At 38.8% G+C, this 22,410-nt stretch overlaps 1 protein-coding gene across 3 annotated transcripts in view; it reads left to right on the forward strand.

Moving 5' to 3' along the window:
• The window catches only part of LOC117297702 (multiple PDZ domain protein-like), a 57,530-nt gene that overhangs the window by 28,542 nt on the left and 6,578 nt on the right, over window positions 1-22,410 (forward strand). For 2 of the 3 annotated variants that reach the window (XM_033780849.1, XM_033780851.1), the window contains exons 22-35: window positions 236-345; window positions 1,058-1,168; window positions 12,086-12,349; window positions 12,941-13,016; window positions 13,280-13,358; window positions 13,850-13,961; window positions 14,727-14,885; window positions 15,026-15,136; window positions 16,718-16,819; window positions 17,338-17,445; window positions 18,104-18,470; window positions 19,051-19,361; window positions 19,881-20,233; window positions 21,140-21,287. In XM_033780849.1, the coding sequence (XP_033636740.1) occupies window positions 236-345; window positions 1,058-1,168; window positions 12,086-12,349; window positions 12,941-13,016; window positions 13,280-13,358; window positions 13,850-13,961; window positions 14,727-14,885; window positions 15,026-15,136; window positions 16,718-16,819; window positions 17,338-17,445; window positions 18,104-18,470; window positions 19,051-19,361; window positions 19,881-20,233; window positions 21,140-21,287 (2,411 nt within the window). The remainder of the gene's footprint in view (window positions 1-235; window positions 346-1,057; window positions 1,169-12,085; window positions 12,350-12,940; window positions 13,017-13,279; window positions 13,359-13,849; window positions 13,962-14,726; window positions 14,886-15,025; window positions 15,137-16,717; window positions 16,820-17,337; window positions 17,446-18,103; window positions 18,471-19,050; window positions 19,362-19,880; window positions 20,234-21,139; window positions 21,288-22,410) is intronic. The other variant, XM_033780850.1, reaches the window with a different exon arrangement.

A 22,410-nucleotide genomic window follows, 5' to 3' on the forward strand; every position in this document is an offset into this window, starting at 1 on the left:
GCTTTGCCAGAAGTAGAGTCTTTCCAAAAAGGGGTAATAATATAACACCAACATACAAGTATTCTAGCGTAACAGACGCAGTCAATATATTTGTTTTTATTTTATTCCTGATTTTGTTTTGTGCTTGAACAAACTTTACAGCATGGTAGCATTTCAGAACCATTTCAATTCATTTGAAATTGATGTCGGAATTAGTGTGTGGTTTAATGTTGGTTTTGTGGTGTTTGATAACCAGGGCGTGCTGGGGATGGCCAACCAGTACAAGGAATCTACATCAAACATGTGTTGGATGACAGCCAGGCTGGTCGAACCCACGCACTGAAGACTGGAGATAGAATCTTGGAGGTGAGTTTTATAATTATTATTACTATGTAATGTATGTCTGGTAATGAAACCAGGGATGCCTTGTGCCTTATTATGGTGTTATAGACAAGCAGTTTAGTGCATCAACCTCAAGTTCTGGGCCCAATTTCATGGCTCTGCTTACCGCCGAACTCTGCGCTTACGATCACGATTCCCCGCTTACGCCCAAGCGCCGAATTTCTGCGCTAGCCTTGTAAGCGTAGAATGCCTAGTAACGTGGAGTACGCACGCGCAGAAGTCAAAATTCGCTGCTAAACGGTGAAATACGCTTGCTGTAAGCACAGAATTCCCTGCTTCTGTAAGTGCCGATTCTGTGCTTACGGTAAGCAGAGCCATGAAATTGGGCCCTGATGGCTCAGACGTCAGGGTGTTGGTTCGAATCCAAGCATAGGCACTTTTGTCCTGGAGCTAGACATCTAACTATAATTGCTTCTCTTCGATCAGGGGTTAATGGGTACATATGAGGGCAAAGATGTTTATTTGGTGTCCGTTTCATATCTGTTAATAAATGTACTACAGACAATTATGATGGCACCGAGGTTACAAGGGAAATAGGCAGGTGCCTTTCCCTCAGACTGTTGAGAAACTGTGCTCTGCCATACAGGGGACCCAACCAAGATGCATGCAAGGCCGGAAGAGAGAATTTCACCCACACCGAGTGACTCATGATCTGCGTTTTGCCTTTTTTTCACAGGTCAATGGATGCGACTTACGGGACGCAAGTCACGACTATGCAGTTGCCATCATTCGGAACGCTGCCAACCCAGTATGCTTCATTGTACAGAGTCTGTCTGCCGGCGCTAATGTAAGTCCAAAACCTCCACTCAAACAAACCAATTCATACACTAGCAGAGTCAAACAGATCAGTGGATTATTCCAGAATTCAAGTTAGCCTTGCGGCCTGGATAATTCAATCCGAGAGGGAGCTCTTTAGCTTTGTGTTGTGTTTTTCTCCCATTCCTTGCCATTTACATGTAGAGTTACCTGGGGCCCTTCTCAAACCTCGGCTTAGGCTCCGGCTCAGGCTTTGCGTGTAGATGTTCCTGCGATACACGCTGCTCCAAAATGCAGGTTTAAGCCTAAGCCTGAGCCAGAGCCCAAGCCGAGGTTTGAGAAAGCCCCCAATACATCAGGGTTCTGCCCAGTATTTGTTTAGTGGTGGAAAAATGTTGGATCAGCTACATGGTAGACCATATAAATACACTCAAATCAAAGAAGTGATCAAAATTAATGGCTTTGGATACTATTTTTACTGGTAAATACCCAATTTTACATTTTGTTGAAAACCTTTGAAAGGAAATTGCATGTGTTATTTACAAATTTTGAAAAATATGTTGTGGTCGGAAACAGGAAATTCTTCCAGCGGTGATTGGGGAATTCCGAGTGCCGGGCGGGTTTTCCGGCACCGACCACTGTGGGCAGAACCTTGGTACTTGATTGCAGGGTACCAGATATTTTGGTTGGTCCCACGGGTCTCGTCCAAAGCTGCTGGGATGGGCTGATGAGCTTGTACAAATTCTTGTTCACATTGTAGTGATTCATGATCTGGATGATTGTGCTGCTTATCGTTGCAATTCGCACAGTCACATCTTCGCGTGATATGATAACGTAACAGCGTGATATGGTAACATTCATTCACCCTTTTAAAAAAAAAAGTTATTCAAAGTTGCAAGAGGAACAAAGTATTCGGGTAAATTATTAACAATCACAACATTTTTACGTGATGTGAGAGTGTAAACATTTCTTAGCCCTTTTCTTTTTAAATCAAAGTTGCGAGATGGAATAACAATATTCATTAACAGGAATATGTTATCTCGGATTATTAGGTTTATTCAATTCAATTCACTTTATTATCTCCGATGGGATATTCATTTTGGCCTTAACATGAAATTTGCACACACAAAAATTATATTAGGTTTATGCACATTAGCCCATCCCAGCACTTTAATGTCAGGCACCGGGATTGAGGGAGTTCAGAAATATCCAATTTCGTTGTTTGACTGCTTTAGGTTTGGACATACATGACATAAGAACTGAGTGGGTTTACGGCTAAAGTATGATCGCTTTTTGGCAAAGGGTTGGTTCTAGAAAGAATCGGAGTTGAAAAGTATAGAACCAGAATTTCAATGTTTTGAGCGGTGTACTCTGCTCATCTTAAGGAGAATGCACACTGAAAGAATGTTTAGAATCTTAAGCCTGGTTCTTGTCAAAACCTCTAATCCAAAAAGAGTTCTTTCACATGGTAGTTACCTGTAAACCTACTCAGTTCTTACATCCTTCATGTACTACATCTAATACTTGTATGTGGTCATTTTTTACAATGACCATTTGCTTTGGGTGTATCTGAAATGCTGCATAATAAGCCATATCGTGTTTTGTTTTGAAAAATCTGTGACCTTTTGCTACTTAATAACTTTGTGGCAGGCAAGCTTATGATTGGAATTTGTACATTTTGCACTGTAATTTGCACATAGATATTTAAAAAAGAAAAAAACACCAGGGGAATAAGATTGAAGATTTTCCCTTATGCTTCATATCAAACACGGAAATACTTGTGACACTACACAAACATTAAATATGAATCTGTGTGGAAATTTAGGTACAATTGTGCGCTGCAACCTTAGACCTCTTTTGCTAACAACAAATGATGTCACAGGCCACATTTATTTATAGACTCACCGAGCCAACGCCGCAGCTTCGGTCCCATATTGCCAACACATTCTTTGGCCGAAAATACAAAATAAGCCACTGAGGCTGTATCAACTCCACATGCAGTAAAGCATAGGCTGCTCATAGTAACACCCTTAGCAGAAGCCAGTGCAAATACAGCCATTGTACCTCTACTTGTATCTTGTTGACTGTCTATGCACATGGCGTCATTGACCACCATCTTTGAGGAAACGTGCTTGCGTGAAAGGCAATCATTGACTAAGAGTTGTTCACAGCCCGTACATGCGTGCACTTTTCCAATGTTTAACATCAAATATGGTGGTTGATGGCGCTTTGTGCATTCCATCTATTGACTTGTCACTGGGACAGTCTTTCACAGTGAGAGTAAACTCTTCAGACCACATAAAATAAGGAGTATCCAAATTGGTGGTTATGGCTAGGGCTAAAGCTGGATCGCTGTGTGATTTTGCGCTTGAAGTAAACATTGTAGGATGTCCTTGGAAATGCCCATAGAAACAGTCTTAGCCGTAGCAGTAGCCGCAAATTCGGATACGGCCTTAATGATTATTTAGTACCTGTCTGTAATTTTAGTAACCTCAAAACATGATTTTAAAAATACAATCAAGTGTTCTAAGCACATACTGCACATGTACTTCATAAGAAATGTTCATAATGTTCACTTCAATTCCAAACCAATGAAAGGTAAAGCAATTTTTCTTTTTCAAAGGCATAAAGGTTTATTGTAGTTAGAAATGAGACCTTTTAAAAGATGCTGCTACAAACTTCTCCCCCCAGCCAAATTCTTGATTTTGTTTTGTTGGCATAACTTTTTTTTAGTTTGTTCATCAAGATCATTCTGGCATGTCTGGTAGTGAAATTGTTCACAAATGCATATTGTTGAAGTTTCCACTCACGTCAGAGTTCTATCATAAAACCTTGGTAACTCGCTTCAGTGACATTTACCACTGTGACCCTAGCGGCTGATGTGAGACCCCTATTCCACTTTCTCCCTTGCCACACCCTCCAATTATTTGTCTTAAAACCACTCCCCATGAAGGTTCACCCCTCGTAGTTCCTTGGTTCCCCTCTTAGCTCCCTGGTGCCCAGCATTGTCGTCCAGTCTCGGCATATTTGAGTTTTTTTATTTTTCCTTGCCTGACCACTTACAATTTATAACATTTGTTGTGTACATGTTTTGTTTTGTTTTATTTTGCTGGGTGTTTTTGTTGGTGACTGTTCAATGTTGGCTACTAACCCTGCTAGCTTGCTTCCAATTTGGCTGCCTCCTTAATTTGCTCCCCTATTGTAATTATTATTGAGTAGCAGATGAAAGAAAGCTGACGTCTTTGAGATGATTTTTAGTAACTTTTGCTTCAACGCCATCATTACAGAATTATTCTAACAATATTTCTTTTTTTAATCTTCATCGCTATAGTTTATTCATCCAAACTCACTTAACCATATATTCAAAACAAATTAACACAGTTTGGTTTTTAAATTTTAAAACATGCAATACTCGTCTTTGCTAGTTGTGGCACATGTAGATGTTTTTCTGTGGAACCTGTGTTCTGACTTTCTAACATATTGTAAAAAACTTCATGAGACTTACCTCAAAGAAAGTGAGCTAAACCCTTGCATTGTCGTGTGGGATGTGAACCTGGGGTTGTAATATTGCAGGAGACTGAAATATGCAGGCCGTATGCTTTGTTTCGCAAAGGCAAGTGCACCCAGACTTTTTTTTCTTTGGTAAAGAGCACCCTAGGAGGAAATTGTACATTTTTACTGTAGCATTTCAAGGACACCAAGGCAATGACTGGAGGCAATCGCCTTCAGTGCCTCCGTGAAGTACATGTATTAGGCCTGAAATATGGTACCCCCTCACTGGTACTTAATGACTCGAAGATGAACACAGCTTTAGCAGATTACCATCCTAACATCCACAGTCCACTAATAATCCACAATCAACTAACCATCCACAATCAACTAACATTCCACAACAAGCGCCACCCGATTAATCCATAGTCAATTATGTTTGTTATTACAGCCTTTTACCATTGAACACAGCAATGAGTGAACGATGCTGTGTGCATTTGCATGAGCTTCCAACCCCCTTGTTGATTCACGTGTGGATTTTTTTAGTTTCGTTGAACCCACTGCTACCATTTGCGTGCATGTTGATCCACTCATTGTTTAAAACATGGAGGGCTTTCATTGACATCAGCACATCACCCAGTTGGAATTCATATTTGCTGACACGCATCTCATGATGTTTATCATTCGTTTTGTTGAACTGATGTGAACTTTACATCAACTTTGTGTTTGGTGGATATCAACTAGTTTTGAATACTCATTGTAATACTCATCATGCACCAACTCTAGAGGTTTTTGTTTAACTCTTCTATGTCAACGTCGACCAAAGGGCTCCTACGCATGACTCCCCTGGCTGCATGTTCCCCATTATCCACAACCCTTAGTCCACTACCACAATCCACTAATAGTGGATACCAAACAGCAACCAGCCACTGCATCCACTAGTCTTGTTTGTGTTGACCGCCACCGATTGATTATCAACCAATTTGTCAGCATGTGACATCCATTCAAGACCCGCCCCCCCCTCTTTTGTATACTACTAGTATCCACTAGAAATCGACCATTCTTCCCCCCTTTTATCCGTCTTCCAGTCACAGAACGTTTCCCGCTCATTTTGAGGCCGTCAATTCCGTTGAATCACAATGATCTTCATACATGTACAGCCATTCACAATTAAATATTTATCTGCATATTCATAGTTTGCTTTATTACATTATATATTTAAGTTATTATATTTAGTGGCATTATATAGCATTATATTTATTTGGGAGATTGAGGAACCCACACGTACATATTACGTAGCAAGTTGAGTTTTATATTATTTAATTACTTGTATTCATTTCTTGAACTTATTCAGCCTAAATAGTTTCAACTAATTTTGGTAAGAATTTTACTGAGAACCTTGTTTACCTCACTGAAAATGACCAAAGACAAACCTCACTACATATGATGTAGTTATTCACTCATTTTGAATTCTTGTCGTGACAGAATATTCACAAACCAAAGTTTGGGGTTTATTTTTTCTTTATATACATATTTAAGCCCGCACCAACTAAATAATGGATAGTTAATGTAAATATTTTCTCTGGTTTGGTTAGAGGTTTTTTAAAACAAAACTTTGCGAAAGTTGTTAAGGGCTCTATAATTCAAAAAGCAGCTTAGCCCAGGTGATATTTTTCTTAGCAGAAACAGGTTACTACGTTGTAGCTTGACAGGTTTTGTGATGCACATCCCTTGCCACTGGTTTCCTGCAAGTGTTTCTCTAAGCATTACTGAACTGCAGGACAGTTTTTACTCCATTTACAATGTACTTTCATCATCATCCAAGAAAAATCCATATGTGGAGTAGGATGTCCAGTGTAGCATTTGTTACTACTGTAGAGTGCCCACTTTAGGCGACGTGTGTGTAGTGATACGGGCTCCAGTTTTTTAACATGACAGACCATTGGCAGTCAGAAGCTGCATTCGAGAGTCGTGCAAGGGCTTTAAAGGGGCACACTGCCTTAAAATCTCATTGGATTTTGCTGTTAGGAATTTCCCTAGCAACAATTGTGGATCCAAGGGTCAAGCATAATGGTCTTATCAACGTCCAAACAATTTGGTATGGGGAAGGCGATATGGGAGGATTGATTTAAAAAAAAAAAAAAAATAGTTTGTAAAGGTTAATATGTCTTTTTCATCTCAAGTTTTCAAGTTTTTCACTCATTAATAATTTCTACCGATATTGGTGTATATATTTTCGTAGCGTACCATGAATAAATATATCACGTGTACCAGTGCTATTTCATATCTACATACATGTGATCACTTCTCCTATTACTTGATATTTTGAAATGAGAAGTCTCATCCCCTTGATGTGATATTATTATTATGTGATCCCTCTGCTGACTTGGGTGTGATCCATTGCTACACGGCAGCATACGGTGGCTTCTGACTGGCACCTCAACAAAGATACTCCATAAATAGGGGGGGGGGGGTCATATCTTCATGTTATCACTTTTCATATTGCTTGATATTGGTATTGAAAAATCGCATCCCCTTTACTGCCGCTTCCAAAGTTTTATCATAAACTTGGGTGTGATCCTTGGCTGACCCGAACAGAGACATTGACAAAATAGGGAGATCGCCAACGTTAGGGCTAGATAGTTGGTAAAGCATTGGCACAATAATCTGGAGGTCACAAATTTAAATCCTGCTGTGATAACAAAAATTAACTGAGCAAGAGAATGTAGAATTAGCTGTTGCACACCAAAACCAACCAAAATTACCAACGGTATCGTCTCCTGACGATGACTAGAGCAAGCTAGTCAAAACGTTGGGACCATTTCAGAACTGACTCCGCGACAGTACAGTTAATTACGATCCTATTAGCTAAAGTAGTAGTCCCAGTCTATTTTCTATACCATCCGCCGTGGTAATAGTTAAAAAGCAGGACAGTTCTTTTCAGAACTGAGAAGTCTCCCTAACCCCTGAACAATCTACTCCGCGGCAGTAGAATAAAGCAAGACAGTTCTCTAAGAACAAACAAACTCTACCTGGCAAGTAGATACACACATGGTGTTACCACAAACCAAATAGTATATACAAAATAATAATATTTTAATGGCTCAATGAACAATTACAGAATGAACAATTACGGAACTGTTTTTGGATGTTTAAAAAACATAAAAATTGTTGGAACAAAACGAGCATTGTAAAGGTGGCTGCTAACGCAGAGAAATATTAAAATGGTAAGTCAATTTCTCTCAATTTAAATATAAATTAAAATAATATAATGAATAAATGATTGCTATCTTTTTTTCACAAAATGTTTTAGAACAGTTTGTAGTATAAACATGATAAACAGAAAAAAAATTCACATAGCTGTATGATTTTTTATCATTTCTAGGCATTCTATCAAGTGATAACCCACAGGGTAATTAGCTCAGTTGATAGAGCACGGTTCCGGACATTGTTAATTCAAATCTCGCTCTAGTAAATTTGTCGATGTTCAACTCCAAATAATTTATAAATATTGTTATCAAAATTCCCATAATTTTCATAAATACAATTCTCATGTTGAACTTTCATATATAAACATGAAAATTTCATGTCGACATTTTCTCAAATCATATCATAATATAAACATAAAACATTTCTTAATCCACATATTTTTTTTCACTTCATCACTGTACTATTTCTTTACCACTGCCCCCATGAGCCAACTCATCAGGATTTATTCCGTCACCCTACATCCAGCGAGCAAGCTCTCTAGTTAGGAGTCTCTCGTTGCCGTAGTAACCACCGTCAGACGATGCGGACGTGTGAGCACATGTCTCTCTCATGAACACTGCCATCTTATTGTAGACTTCTCGCACTCTTATAGACTACTGGTATGGAATCACCTTTTTTTGGTTTTCCGCATGTTTGTTGCTTCTGCTGCAACTTTGATGACGCTTTTTATTTGTTTTTTTTGCTTTCTACACATGCATGCTCTTCTGTTTTGGGTTGCCAGCCTTTAGTTATACTGATTTTAGAAAGCTGCTTATATTAACCAAAGCTATACTTATATGTACCATGGTTTGTTTTTTAATTTCATTTTTTTTATTTCAGTTGTTTACCCTGTGTTCACTGGGCTCTTATACCCTTTGCCCCCCCCCTCCTCAAACAAAAATATAAATAATTAAAATAATAATAATAATAATAATAATAATAATAATATAATAATAACAATAATAATACATGTACATCCCTCTATATCCTTGTTACCAAAGTGAAAATTCTGCAAGACTGAGGGTTGTAAACCCAAATAACTATTGCTTCTCACTGGATCAGGCATTCCGATCTTGTCCAGGTCCAAACAATTTTGTGTGGACTGACGTAGGAGAGGAGATTATTCGAAGAGTGAGGCCTAGGGAGGATGGTTAAAGACACTGGACACTATTGGTAATTGTCAAAGACCAGTCTTCTCAATTGGTGCATCCAAACATATGCATAAAATAACAAACCTGTGGAAATTTGAGCTCAATTGGTCTTTGAAGTTGCGAGATAATTATGAAAGAGAAAAATACTCTTGTCACATGAAGTTGTGTGCTTTCAGATGCTTGATTTCCAGACCTCAAAATGTAATTCTGAGGTCTTGAAATCAAATTTATGGAAAATTACTTCTTTCTCGAAAACTACGTTACTTCAGAGGGAGCTGTTTCTCACAATGTTTTATACTGTCAACCTCTCCCCATTACTCGTTACCAAATGAGGTGTTATGCTAACAATTATTTTGAGTAATTACCGATAGTGTCCACTGCCTTTAATGCACAATCTTTGTTTAGGTTTCTGAAAACCGAGCACAAAATGGAGAGACCCAACCCTAGCCTCGGCACTCAATGTAAATGAAACCTCATCCAAGCCACCCTGCTCAATCTCAATTCAACCACACCCCAGCCTCTCTGCTCAACTTCGCCTTGTTTTTCACCACACAATCGCCCTCAAGCATCTGCTTGAAACCCACCTCACCCCTCCTCACCGTGGCCCTACTCCAGACACTCCATCCTAACCGTTCTCCCCAGGCCTGTTTGCATCGATTTTGAAAGAGCATGGGCACCAAGGCAGTTTCTCCTTGTTCAAGGGCACCCTATGGGAAAATTTTACGGCAATGACCCAGTGGCATGGAGGCAATCGCCTTTCGTTGCCTTCTTGAAGTATCAGGACTGCTGCCTCTCACTCGACACAACCAAGATGCTCAAAATGATTCCCTCATTTTTCTCCATCATCTCCTATTTAACAACCAAATCAATTTTGAGTCTCTCTCAAGTCTGACCCCAGTCTTGCCCCCATGCCAGCCAAACTTAGACAGTCTCATCCCAATGGTTGATAACAGATCCGGTTCTAGCCTTGCCCATACTAAACTAAACATAATGTCGTATCTGAATTGGCATGATTGGCGACTAGAGCTACAACCTTTGCCAAAGGTGTTGCTTAGGATGTTCTATGGTTTAATATGCCTCTCTATGCATGAGGTTTGCACAATGCTAACCCAAAATGAGGCTATGGGCACAGCCACTGCAAGTGGTGGCAACGTGCGCCCATAGCCTCATTTTTGGGGGTAAGAATTATGTCGTCATGCATAAATATTAAGAGAGATATTACAGCTGTAGTCGTCTAGTCAAACATGGCCCTTAGGCTTGGTATTGACACAGACCAACCATTTTGAAGTTGTTACATTCAAAATGACTGTTGAAAACTCTAGGTTACTTGTAAAATGACTGTTGCAAACTCTAGATTAAACTTAAGCATCAGTGATAGTTTTACAAATCACTCAACGAACGTACTCTGTTAGAACACATTCACTGTGTCTGTTGAAGTTCATCTTCTGCCAATGCAGCCCCCAAATAAGAAATAACGCAACCATCCGCTAAGGTTGCTGTTGCTTGAGCTGTTAATACAAAATGCCAAGTTAATCATCTATGTTTTAAACTTTGTGTGGTTTTTGTTGGTTTGGTTTGCGGATCAGTTTTGCACATATATTTTTAGGTGATATTGAACCCAAGCCAAAACTACATGACTCCTAGGACAGCACAAACAAATGTGTCCGTGCGTTTCAAAGAAAATGTTTGCGCCGGTCAATGTCAACATTACGTGTATATATGAATATCATCCAAATTTAGGAAATGGCTGAAAATTCTTTGTAGAAAAATGTACAGACCAGATATTTGAAACTTTGCCAACCGAGTTTTACAAATAATTACTTGCAGATCTATGATTAAAAAACATAACTAAAAAATTTGATACTGAATTTGAAAATTAGTTCGGTACATGTAGATGATGCTATGACATGGATTTGTTTTCTTTCTTTGAGCTTGTAGTTATGATCTAATATTAGGCTTTGGCCGAATTAGCGGCTGCGGCTGTTGCTACGGATGTTGCTAGGGGCCTCCTATGCTTCACAGGTCACAAAAATAACTTTTGTTTCAGTGAGACAAAATTATTTTAGCACTAAAAACGAATACCGTTTTTACATGCTAAAATTGAAACTAAAATAATTTGTGTGACGTTGTTTTACTCATTTGTCAAAAACTACATCACCTCATATTTTAAGGGAAGCTTTTTACTATCATTATCTTCAAACTGTATAAGTTTTTTGTGTTACAAAAAGTACACAGACCCTTCAAATTGGTACCGGATTAGGTGACTGGGGCCAAGCAAGTAATGTGCATGAGTAATTAAAGCAGAGGTGGAGTATACTTGAGGGGACAATGCAAATGGAGGTGATGGGAGCCAGGGTTGGGGGAATAATCTGGTTGGTTCGTGGTGTTTTGTTTTTGTCACAATTCTTCACATAACATTTATATTTTCAGACCTTAACAATCAGGCATGTTATTTTTTATTATTTTAATCTCATTTCTTTTTTGGTGTTTTGTTTTGTTTTTCGTTTGGGTTTTTGTTTGTTTGTTTGTTTGTTTGTTTGTTTGTTTGTTTGTTTGTTTGTTTGTTTTGTTTTATTTTGTTTCAGTGGGCCAAGAAAATAAGCAAGGTTGTTATTACGAATTTAGAATGAAATGATGATGTTTTAAAGAGCTTACTTCTCCACCACACAGTTGCTCAAGCACGAAATGCTGTTAAAGAAATTGAATGAGCAAAACAAAAACGTTTTATAACAAGGCGATATGACGAAGGAACAAGGAACTGTTAATCCACCAACCAAGACTTCGGCCTTGTGCCTGTTTTGCCCCGACAAGCATTGCTACTCATGCTAAACTATTTTCTGTAGACTTGAAAGGATTTGCCCTGTGCTTACTGTGTGGGTTTTTTTTTCAACTAACTGCTGCTGAAATGAAGTTGAACTTAATGAAAGAGGTTGCTCAAAATATCTACTGGAGAACAGGATTTGAATAAATTTTTGTTCCAACTCCTCTTTTTAACTCCACATTCAGGTGGCATTGAATCAATTATTATTCTTTTAGCCTATTATTGTTTGTTATATCAGATGCCCACTGGTGTCGTCTCCATCATCACCAATGAAGACGAAGATCAAGTGGTTGCCGTGGCAGCCGAGTCTTCAGAGACCATTCCCGCAGCATCGGACGCCAAAGAGGAAGCGAAGGCTGAATCGGAGGAAGCGGCTGGTAAGGAAGACTACAAGGCTGAGGACGAGATTGCGGCTCGTAAAGAAGACTACAATGATGAGGAAACCATTTCAGATAGGTTAAAGGTCGATGACCTTGAGTTGGCACCCTTGTCACCTCTTAAGGTATGCATGGAACAATTGAATTACTCCTTTTATTTCATTTTTTGTTTATTTCAGAGGAGGAAAACAGCATCCAAACAGTATCAAAAATATGAACTACGCAATTATTTATTTTATACAAGACAGAAAGTACTTGAATTACTTAAACACATTTACAAGATAGAAAGTATCCAAAGTTTTCAAATATATATATTTTGTGTACAGTACTCAAACCACATGAACGTATAAACAAGACGGGAAGTAATCAAATAACTCAAATGTACATACAAAGTAGCAGGTACTAAAAATTACTTAAATATAAACAAGACAGCAAGTCTCAAACGTATATGCGAGACAGAAAGTACTCAAATTACTCAAGTGCAACTTTTTTTGTCAAGTGAGTGTAACTTGGTAAGGTACATGTACATATGTATTTGTAATTCAAATTTAGTAGAACTAGTTAGATTGCTGTTTTGAGAGCAGAGAATCGTTGACGTTTGGGATCCCTTGTATGTATTTTGTACTTTATTTTAAGACTTTGTTGGATGAGTACCATTTTACCCTCAGATTTATGATCAATAATCAATCTCTCTACCAACTATATTTTTTTTGCAGCACCAGTTGTCATTGAGTGGCTCTGAGGATGAGGATGATGAAAAGAAAGACGCTGACTCTTTGCCAGACGCTGAAAGTGAGTCTGCGTTCAAACTCTCTCTATAGTGGACTGTTTGTTCAGAGAAGAACTGGTGGTTTGAACAGTATTCTCTGCTCGTCTTCAGGAGAAAACCTGACGAACCGAGTATACTGGTCAAAACATCGATACCTCATATCACCGGCTATTCTTAGAACCAGCAAGTTTACTGCTATAGTTTTTCTTTAAAACAAACTTCACAACAAAAAAGTTTCCAACCCAAAAAAGTTTCTAACCGAAATTGTGACTTTTGTTCTTTTCAGACAACAGAGCGTATGGTAGTTTAGATGGAGAAATCTTTGTTGTAAATCTCACCAAGTCATCCAAGGGGCTCGGAATCAGGTAGGCTTCTATTTAAATTTTCAAAATGGCACCCCTTTTTTCTCTCGCTTTTCTTTTTTGCTTCACTGTCTGTGCTTTTCTATCTTAAAGGCACTGGACACTATTGTTAATTACTCAAAATAACATAGAAACTTACTTGGTTATGAGCAATGTAGAGATGTTGATAGTATAACACATTGTGAGAGATGGCTACCTCTGATGTAACATAGTTTTTGAGAAAGAGGTAATTTCTCACTCAAATATTAAAAGACTTCAGGCCAGGAGCCTTTTATTATGCATCTGAAAGTGCATAAAAGTATGCAACAAGTACTGCCACACTATTTTTGAACCTCATTTTGAAATATTATTTGTTGTAATTTTGTTGTATACAGCCTTTTTAACATTTGTAAAATTGAATCTGTTTCAGCCCAAAAACCAAACCAACTCATTGAGTATAAAGAGATCTTTCTTGGGTTCAAACTCATGACTGGATGATTTTAATTTTTTTATAGTTTGGCTGGTAACCGAGACCGTTCCAAGATGAGTGTATTTGTTGTGGGTGTTGATCCAGCCGGTGCTGCCGCCCAAGATGGAAGACTCCATGTTGCAGATGAAATACTGAAAGTGAGTTTTCAGTTCTCACTTCCCCATTAAAACCCAGTCTTACATAGACGTCGATTCTACTATGATGGAAAAGTGGTCGAGAGCGTGGCCAATCATTGGGCTAGATTTGGTTGTGGAGGGATCTCCCGGGTCAGAAGATGCACTCTCTTCACATGCTTATTTTGATATCAATATAGACCACAAGGGAAATTGACTGGGTACATTTTGAAATGATTTTTGGGGTTGAACAAAGAATTGACTAGAGTGTGACTTGAACCAATGACCCCTGGATTAACGTGACAACGGTTATTTTGAATGTGTTAAATAAAAGCATAGCCGGGTCAAAGCCAACAATTACTGGGGAAAAGTCTTATTTAAAACATAGGTGGAACGCCATTATCCTACAAGCAGCATGATGGCAAGATCTCTTTGGTCGAAATTAAAAACTCGGCACCATCGGCAATTATTTCTGAGTAGAAACAACCGCGTGGTCGCATTGGTCTTGGACCAATCGTGGTAGGAGCGGGTCAGCATAACTTTTGACGTAGAAGCAGTACACTTGTGTTAAGTCTTTAATTTGCCAAGTTGCTAGATTTGACAGTAATAGTGCCCGACTTGATAACTTTTTGAGATCGGGTGATCAGCATTGTATTTGTAAGGTCGCAGAACTATGTGAATGGGTTATAATGGCCATTAATATTTTGGAGTATTTACCAACCATCATGTATGACTCTACCTTAATGCATTTGACTGAATCATGCTCATTTTGTTCTTGTCAACTTTCAGATCAACAACTTGTCCGTCTTTGGCAAATCTCATCAGAAGGCATCGGCCATCATCAAAGAGATACCCAGAGATGGAGAGGTGGTGCTGATTGTAAGACGCCACCCTCTGGCAATGGATCAGCTGGCTGTTATACCACTTACACCCACTGCGACTGACAAGGTAATAGAGAGTGTCCGGTATTACTGTTCTGGTTGGTTTTTTTTAGTTCATAGTCTGCCATTTTTAATTAAAATTGTATAAAAAAGATATGTGTACATCTAACCTGGGCCCAAACTAATGTATTTCTTTTAATCTTACAGCAGCGGACGTTTGATTTGTTACGACTAGATCCAACACCAGCAAAACCAGAGTCAGATCAGAATGAGATACTAGCATCGTATCCAAACGTACACACTGTCACCATAAAGAAGGTAGATATAAGCTCATTGTGTACTATCAAGTTACATATCCCCTGGTGTGTTTATGCTTTTTGTTTTTACTTTTTGCTAGTGATTTTTACACCTTGATGTGCTTTTAATTAGGGAATAACAGTGTGAGGACCCGGTCTTCACTGCGTGGTAATGACCGGGTTAACAGCGCCAGCCACCCACCAAGGTCATTACCACGCAGTGAAGACCGGGTCCGAACACTGTTATTCCCGTTAATAAATACCTTTTTTAGCGAATTAAATGGATAAAATTGTCCAAATTTTGTGACTTTTCTCTCGGCGATACTTCCAGACATGTTTAGGGGCCATATCTGAGCTGTTTTATGTACGTGCTGTTAACACATTACTGATCTTTGAGACCAGTGACTCTTTTAAATAATGATCTGTTCAATGCCTTCACTGGGGTCAAAGGAGGCAAATGATTGGACAATAGCTGTTCTTTGTGCATTAAAACAAGCGCATGAGCTCAGCGTCCATGTAGCATGTCGCTGTAAACAAGACCATATATGGACAAATGAGTTTATACGGCCACACCTTTTACACGCGGGCACTCAAAATTGATACATTTTCAGCGCGCGTACGCGCAAGTGTGCGAAGTTGCAATGAAACTAACATGGATATAAATCCAGCAATACAGTGCAACGGCAAGGTTTACACAATGTTTGCTGATTTAGGGGCCACTTATTCGCTTTTTTCCAAAGCCGGTCTTTATACCGACCAGTAACACTCCCCCACGTGCTGGGTTTTGACCAATCAGAGACTTGAAACCGTATTTATGAATGATGTATCATAGTTGCAATCCATTTTTTTTTTGCTGATGATGGCTATTGTGAATACAACTTTTATCTCTCTATCTACATGTATCTCTCTATGTATCTATCTACATAATGGTCCCAATGGAAAACTTCCCTTGTAATATTTTTGCCTGAAATGCTATAGTTTTAAGAAATGGGTAAATTAGTTTGATACGCGTGTTCAAATTATCTTCATTGAAAACAGTGAAAATAGTGATGGGTTTTTTCACTATTTTTAAGCAACTCAGATGACCAATTTAGTTTAAGCTTTCCACATTATTGTTTTGTAATTTAACATTAAGTGTAAGTTTAACCTTATTCGTTGTGATATGGGTGACATTAATTGTTGTCAACAATAGATATTCTGATGTTCTGACCTTCAAAATTCCTGCATGTTAGAACTAATGCAGTACATTTTTTCGTCCTCATTTTTTGGGGACAGACTTTCGTCGTGTTGCCTTTCCACTATATTTTATTGTTTTTTGGGGTTTGGCAGGGCTTGCTGACCAGAGGTTTTAATTTTATTGTCTTGTATTTTGTTATTTACTGTTTTTATGGCAAATTAAATAATAATAATTTGTTATTAACGAGTCACACAAAATGTGGATACTAAGTCTTTGACATGAATCAACACTGGCATTGTGTTTTATCCATGTTGGACTTGTTTTGTTTAGTTTAAAGATGTACATTAAGACTATACAAATATGAATATCATGAACTTTTAATTGGTGTGCCCTATATTTACATGTGATATTGTGTTGTTCGTGCAGGGCACCGGCGGGCTGGGGTTTGCCATCTTTGAAAAGCAAGATTCATTAGGGAAGTGCGGGATTTTCATCCGAGATGTAATACCAGGAGGAGCAGCTGATGTGGTAAATTTCAAAAAACAATTCTTCACATAAAGGACAATTTATTTTATTCCCTTGGAACTCTTTGTTTACAAAGAAAATTTTACGAGAGTGGGATTTGAACCAACTACTTCAGGTGTAATGTGCCAGCGCTCTACCAACTGAGCTATCTACTAGCCCAGTTGTATGGCTTCTGACTGGTACCCCTGAACAAAGAAATTGTCAAAATAGGATGAACGCCAACATGGGGCTAGATAGCTTAGTTAGTAGAGTGCTGGCATGTTGAACTGGAGGTCATTGGTTCAAATCCCATTTCTTTAACCCACATCATCTTAAAGTTTGCCCAATAAGTTTCCCCTGTGGTTTAGTTAACTTGATACTCTATCAAAGAATCAGAAAATCAGAATGTCTGTTAATTCAAGGCATTTTGAGAAAGGCTTGGATTGTACCAAATTTAATAATGAAAATTGGAATTCATATTTCCCCAATCATGGAAACGTACGTGAGGATTACGTGACTGAAGTGCATTACTTAATTCACAGGAGGGCAGACTTCAGGGTGGTGATCATATCCTCTCTGTAGATGACAACACATTGATTGACACCAAGAAGAAAGATGCTATAGTGGTACTCAAAGCAACGGCAGGAAAGGTACGTTTACCTCTCTAACGCCCCACACCACCACCACACCCACAAACCAATACCTCCACCCACTACCACCAAACCCACACACACCCTCGACACCACACTAACGGACATCTGGAACGTTTACTCAAACCCCCAAAATGTCCTGTTCCAGAGGTCGATTTCACAAAGAGTTAGGACTAGTCCTAACTTAGGACTAGTCCTAGGAGATATAAAAAATGTATGGCTAGTCCTAAGTTAGAACGAGTAACTCGTCCTAACTCGGTATAAGAATAGTCTTATAACTCTTTGTGAAATCCACCAATTCTCCCTGATTTTTCAGAAAATCCCCTGAAAATATTCCAATCTTTCCATGTTCTGATGAACTAGTTTGACAATCTCCCTGATTCTGGAAAAATGTTCCCTATAATATTAAGTGTAACTCTAAATATCGCCCTGATTGTCAGAAGATTGTCAGACAAATCTCCCTGAATGCGAAATGAAAATGTTGGAAGTTCTGCTGTTACTATGTAACTATGTTCTCGCCATGTTCTGATAAATAATTCAAATCTCTCTAATTTTTGAAACTTTTTCCTTAATGGTGGCAGTTCTAATTTAGACAATTTATTTTAGGATTCAGAAGCATTCAGATGTTTGTTCCTTGCATTCATTCTCATCCCTCAAGGTAAGCTTAACAGTCAGCTCCGAGAGACCTCTGGTGCATTTGGAAGATGTGGACACGGAGAGCATTGAGCGAGATGACGAAGAATACGAAATGATAGAGGAGGAAGAGATGATCGTTGCCGCGGAGGTCACAACGGAGGAACATGCTCTGCCCTCGTTAATGGAGGAACTCATGAATGCCGGGGTCATGAAGATAGAAGATGAGGAGGAGAAGGATGATGGGATGGTGGAGGATGAGCGAGAACAGGGAGGGGTTGAGAATGGGGAGCAGGAGGAAGATGAAGTAAAGCAAGAGGAGGAGATGGAGAGGCGGGTGGAAGATGAAGATCAAGTCGTCCAAGCTTCAGTTGTTCAGATTCAACACCAGGGTGAGAAAATTTATTATTTTGTTTTTGTTCTCCATCTTTTTTATGCAAGTTTGACCTGAACAAGGCTAAAGCCACTCTTGGAGAGGGGCTACAAGAAGAAAATATTTAAGATGAAAATAACTCGAGGAGCTGAAGGTAGGAATTGGTATTCCTCTTTAAAAACAGTCTAGAGTGTAGGATGGAGGGAAACATGCACCAGGCAAAGAGCTCCAAAGAGATGCAGTACATGTACGTGGAATAAATGTGTTGGAATGGCTCTTTGTTCAGCATCTCAGCAAAGAAAGAGTGTCCTGAAGCAAGACACTTTAGACCATTTTGCATTGTCTTTCGGATGGAATGTTAAGGCATACATCCCGTGTGTTATGTAATGTAAAAGAACATTACAAGGCTACATAAACTGGTTTCATGATTCAATTACTTCAAAACATGTCTTAAAAAATTAATCAGCGCTTTAAGACATCCACAGATAAAGCGCTATACAGTTCAGTTTTAATCATATAAAACAATTATATACTGAAAATGCAAGTGATAAAACAAAAATACATAATTAAAATCCATCATTTGAAAATCCAACCCTCAGAGCCCATCAAGGATGTTGTAAGCCACGACATTGAAGAACCAGCGCCCCATGTGGCACCTAAATTAGACACCACTACACCCGATGTAGCCCCTGAAGCATACACCCCTACAGAACCTGAAGGAGACACCCATACGCCCGATGTGGAACCCAAAACAGACACCCCTACGCCTAATATGGAACCTGAAGCAGTCGCCCCTACACCCGATCCTTACACCCGTCCCATACTTCCTGGAGTACCCACCGACATCATCGTTGACAAAGGGAAGACTGGTCTGGGACTGAGCATTGTGGGTGGAGTAGACACCCAGTTGGTAAGACAACCTAGAAGATTTATCTGTACAACCCCCACCCCCCCCCCCCCTCCCTCTGATATACTCTGACTGTGTACCAAATTCTGTGCTTGTATCATCAAAGGCACCATTCCATCATCTACCTGTCTTACTAATTTTCATTTCTCTTTCAAGAAAGTTTGCATGGAAGCCATCTTTGTTCACAGTGACTTTCCCTTCTCCCCTGTTCAGCGGCCATGTTATGCTGAAAACTTGCACCTCTCTCAATATTGAGAAGACTTGGAAACAATCATGACATGTGCGACATCAGTGGTTAATAAGATCCTAAGGAAAGGGGAAATTTCTTGATTTATTTTATTTATACCTATATCAAAGTTGAGTGTTTTTCTCTTGTCAGACTATCGTTGTTGTACGTGAGATGTACATGTATGAAAAAAGACAAATAATAGTGTGACGTCAGTGCTTTGATCCATGAAAATTGTCTTCAAATTTTATTCATAACAATATCGAATCGTTTTGGTTTGTTTTTTTCCTCCTCAGAATATCGTTGTTGTACATGAGGTGTACGAAGAAAGAGCAGCTGCCCGGGACGGACGACTCTGGCCGGGTGACCAACTTGTCCAAGTCAACGGTATCGACTTGACAAACGCCAGACACGAGGACGCCATCAGCGCACTGCGGCAATCCCCGGCCCACGTACGCCTGACAGTGTACCGGGACCAGCAGGCCACCAAGGACGGGGCAGTAGTAGTGAAGGAGCACGTGGGGGAGGAGGAGGAGCCGAGGCAAGATGAGGAGAAGGTGCAAGATGAGGATGAGTACGATAAGATGCTGAGTGTGGAGCTCAAACACACACCGGGGAGAAGTCTGGGTGTTAACATCATGGGCAACAGGTAGGAAGAAATAGAACGGATATTTTAGATGGACTAAATGACTTGGGTTTTTAAATTGTTGTCACTGCCTCCTGTTTTTATGGTGCTTTATGGGTGTTGTTTTTATTGCATGGTTTTGGATTTGCTTTTGTTTTAATGTTAACTGTTGTGTGATTTTAATAGCGTTTGAGTTCAATCTCCTTTGTATAATTAATTATATAATTATGTTTTTATCGTTGGCAGCGAGGTCAGGTTGTACACATCTTAAGATGACAGTTTTTATACTTTTGTATATAACCTTGACAGCCCCTGACCAACTTGTAATCATTGTCTATTATGTCTAAAGATTTAAAATACAACAAAATAAAACAAACTAAACAAATAAATAACAATTGCAGTTGGTATGAAACTCTTTTGTAGTAATAGTGGAATCTTATACAGCGCACGTATCCACTAATAAGGGGCTCAAGGCTCTTGAACAAAAAGAAACACTTTTTAAAAGATAGATATTTGCAGCTTGTATGAATATAAGACCCATTATTAAGTCTGCTTTTTTTCCGGAGTTCTGCATAATGTCTTAAAAATAATGAGCCCCGTGAGTTGCCCATGTTTTTAGATAAAACGCTATAGACAAATTGTTAATACTTTTGGGGTATTTTTGTTACATTTTTTTTAAATTTTTTTTTTAGTACTAGTTGAATGTTTTTAAAGAATAGCATTGTTAATTGCCATGAGGACAGGATATGTGCACTATAGATATATAGTTATCATTATTAGTTATTATTACTAATATTGAAGTATTTTTTGTCAAAAACAGCTTTAAAAACCTTAAATCTGATGCCTGTAGTTTATGATGTGTGAATAACTGGAATTGCCCTCTGTGTTTTTGACAAACAAACTTTCCACTATTGTTATCATGATTTCTAGGTCCGGCCAAGGGGTCGTGGTCTCCATGATTCTGAGGGGCGGGGCTGCTCATGCCGAGGGTACCCTGATGGCTGGTGACCACATCCTTTCCATCAATGGTAAAGATGTACAGAATGCTACACGGGAAGAGGTGGCTTCACTCCTGAAGGTCAGTATACATAGGTCATGTCAGGTTCATGTTGGGGTCATGTTGGGTCAGTCCATGTCAAAATAATGATGTATGTATACGCCTACTCTTGGTTATACACGTATTTACAAAATGACATTTAATTTGAAACCGTTTCAAATGCATTGGTTGTGTTTTATAGCATATTTGTGTACTGTGTATTAAGTACAGGCACCACATGATACCGTATTGTAAGCGGGGCTTAGTTCAATCATTCAAAGCCAGAGTGGATGGTATTGAATGATCAAACAGTAGGAGGGTTGACTGTGTACTGTGTAGATGCATTGACCACATGATATCATATTGTAAACAGGCATTGTTTATCTATCATTCAAAACCACAGTGGATGATATTGAATGGTCAAACAGTAGTAGTTGCACACATAAACATTGTTATTGGTGCCAAATGGTATGAGAAATCTTTGTCAGAATTTCTCTAATCTAAATGAATTTGTGTTATCTTTTTACACTGTTTTTTTTACCTTAAAAACTACATTACAATATTTGTATGCATTGTATGAATGTATTTTTCCTTTATGCAATGATCAAGTTGTCCTATTGTATTTTGTTGCGAATTTCTCTCATTTAAATATTTTGCTGCTGACACTTTTTCTTTGAGGAGGAATTTTTGTGTTCTTCCCGTTTTTTCTCTCCTGTGCATTAATATGTGTATTTTTCTGAGGAATCTAATTTCATCCTGACTTTTTTAATTGATGTTAAAATTGCGTTTGGAGAGAGAATATATTATTTGCCACACTTGGTGGTCTAGTGGAAGACAACTTGGCAAAATTTTCATGGACTAGGGCCCAATTTCATAAAGCATGTAAGAACAAAAATTTGCTTAGCATGAATTTCTTCCTTGGTAAAAACATGATTACCAACCAAATTTCCATGTGTTGCATATTTCTTGTTACTTGTATTCAGCTGTTGCTTGTTTATCCTGAAAATCACGATGAAATTTGGTTGGTTATCCTGTTTTTATCATGGAAGAAATTTCATGCTTAGCAAATTGTTGTGCTTACAGGCTTTATGAAATTGGGCCCTGCTTACCAAATACTTCTGCGCTTACGGCACCCTTAAAGTGCATGATTCTATTTGCTGTAAGC

This window comes from Asterias rubens, chromosome 12, assembly GCF_902459465.1.
Source record: "Asterias rubens chromosome 12, eAstRub1.3, whole genome shotgun sequence".
NCBI classification, from domain to species: Eukaryota; Metazoa; Echinodermata; class Asteroidea; order Forcipulatida; family Asteriidae; genus Asterias; species Asterias rubens.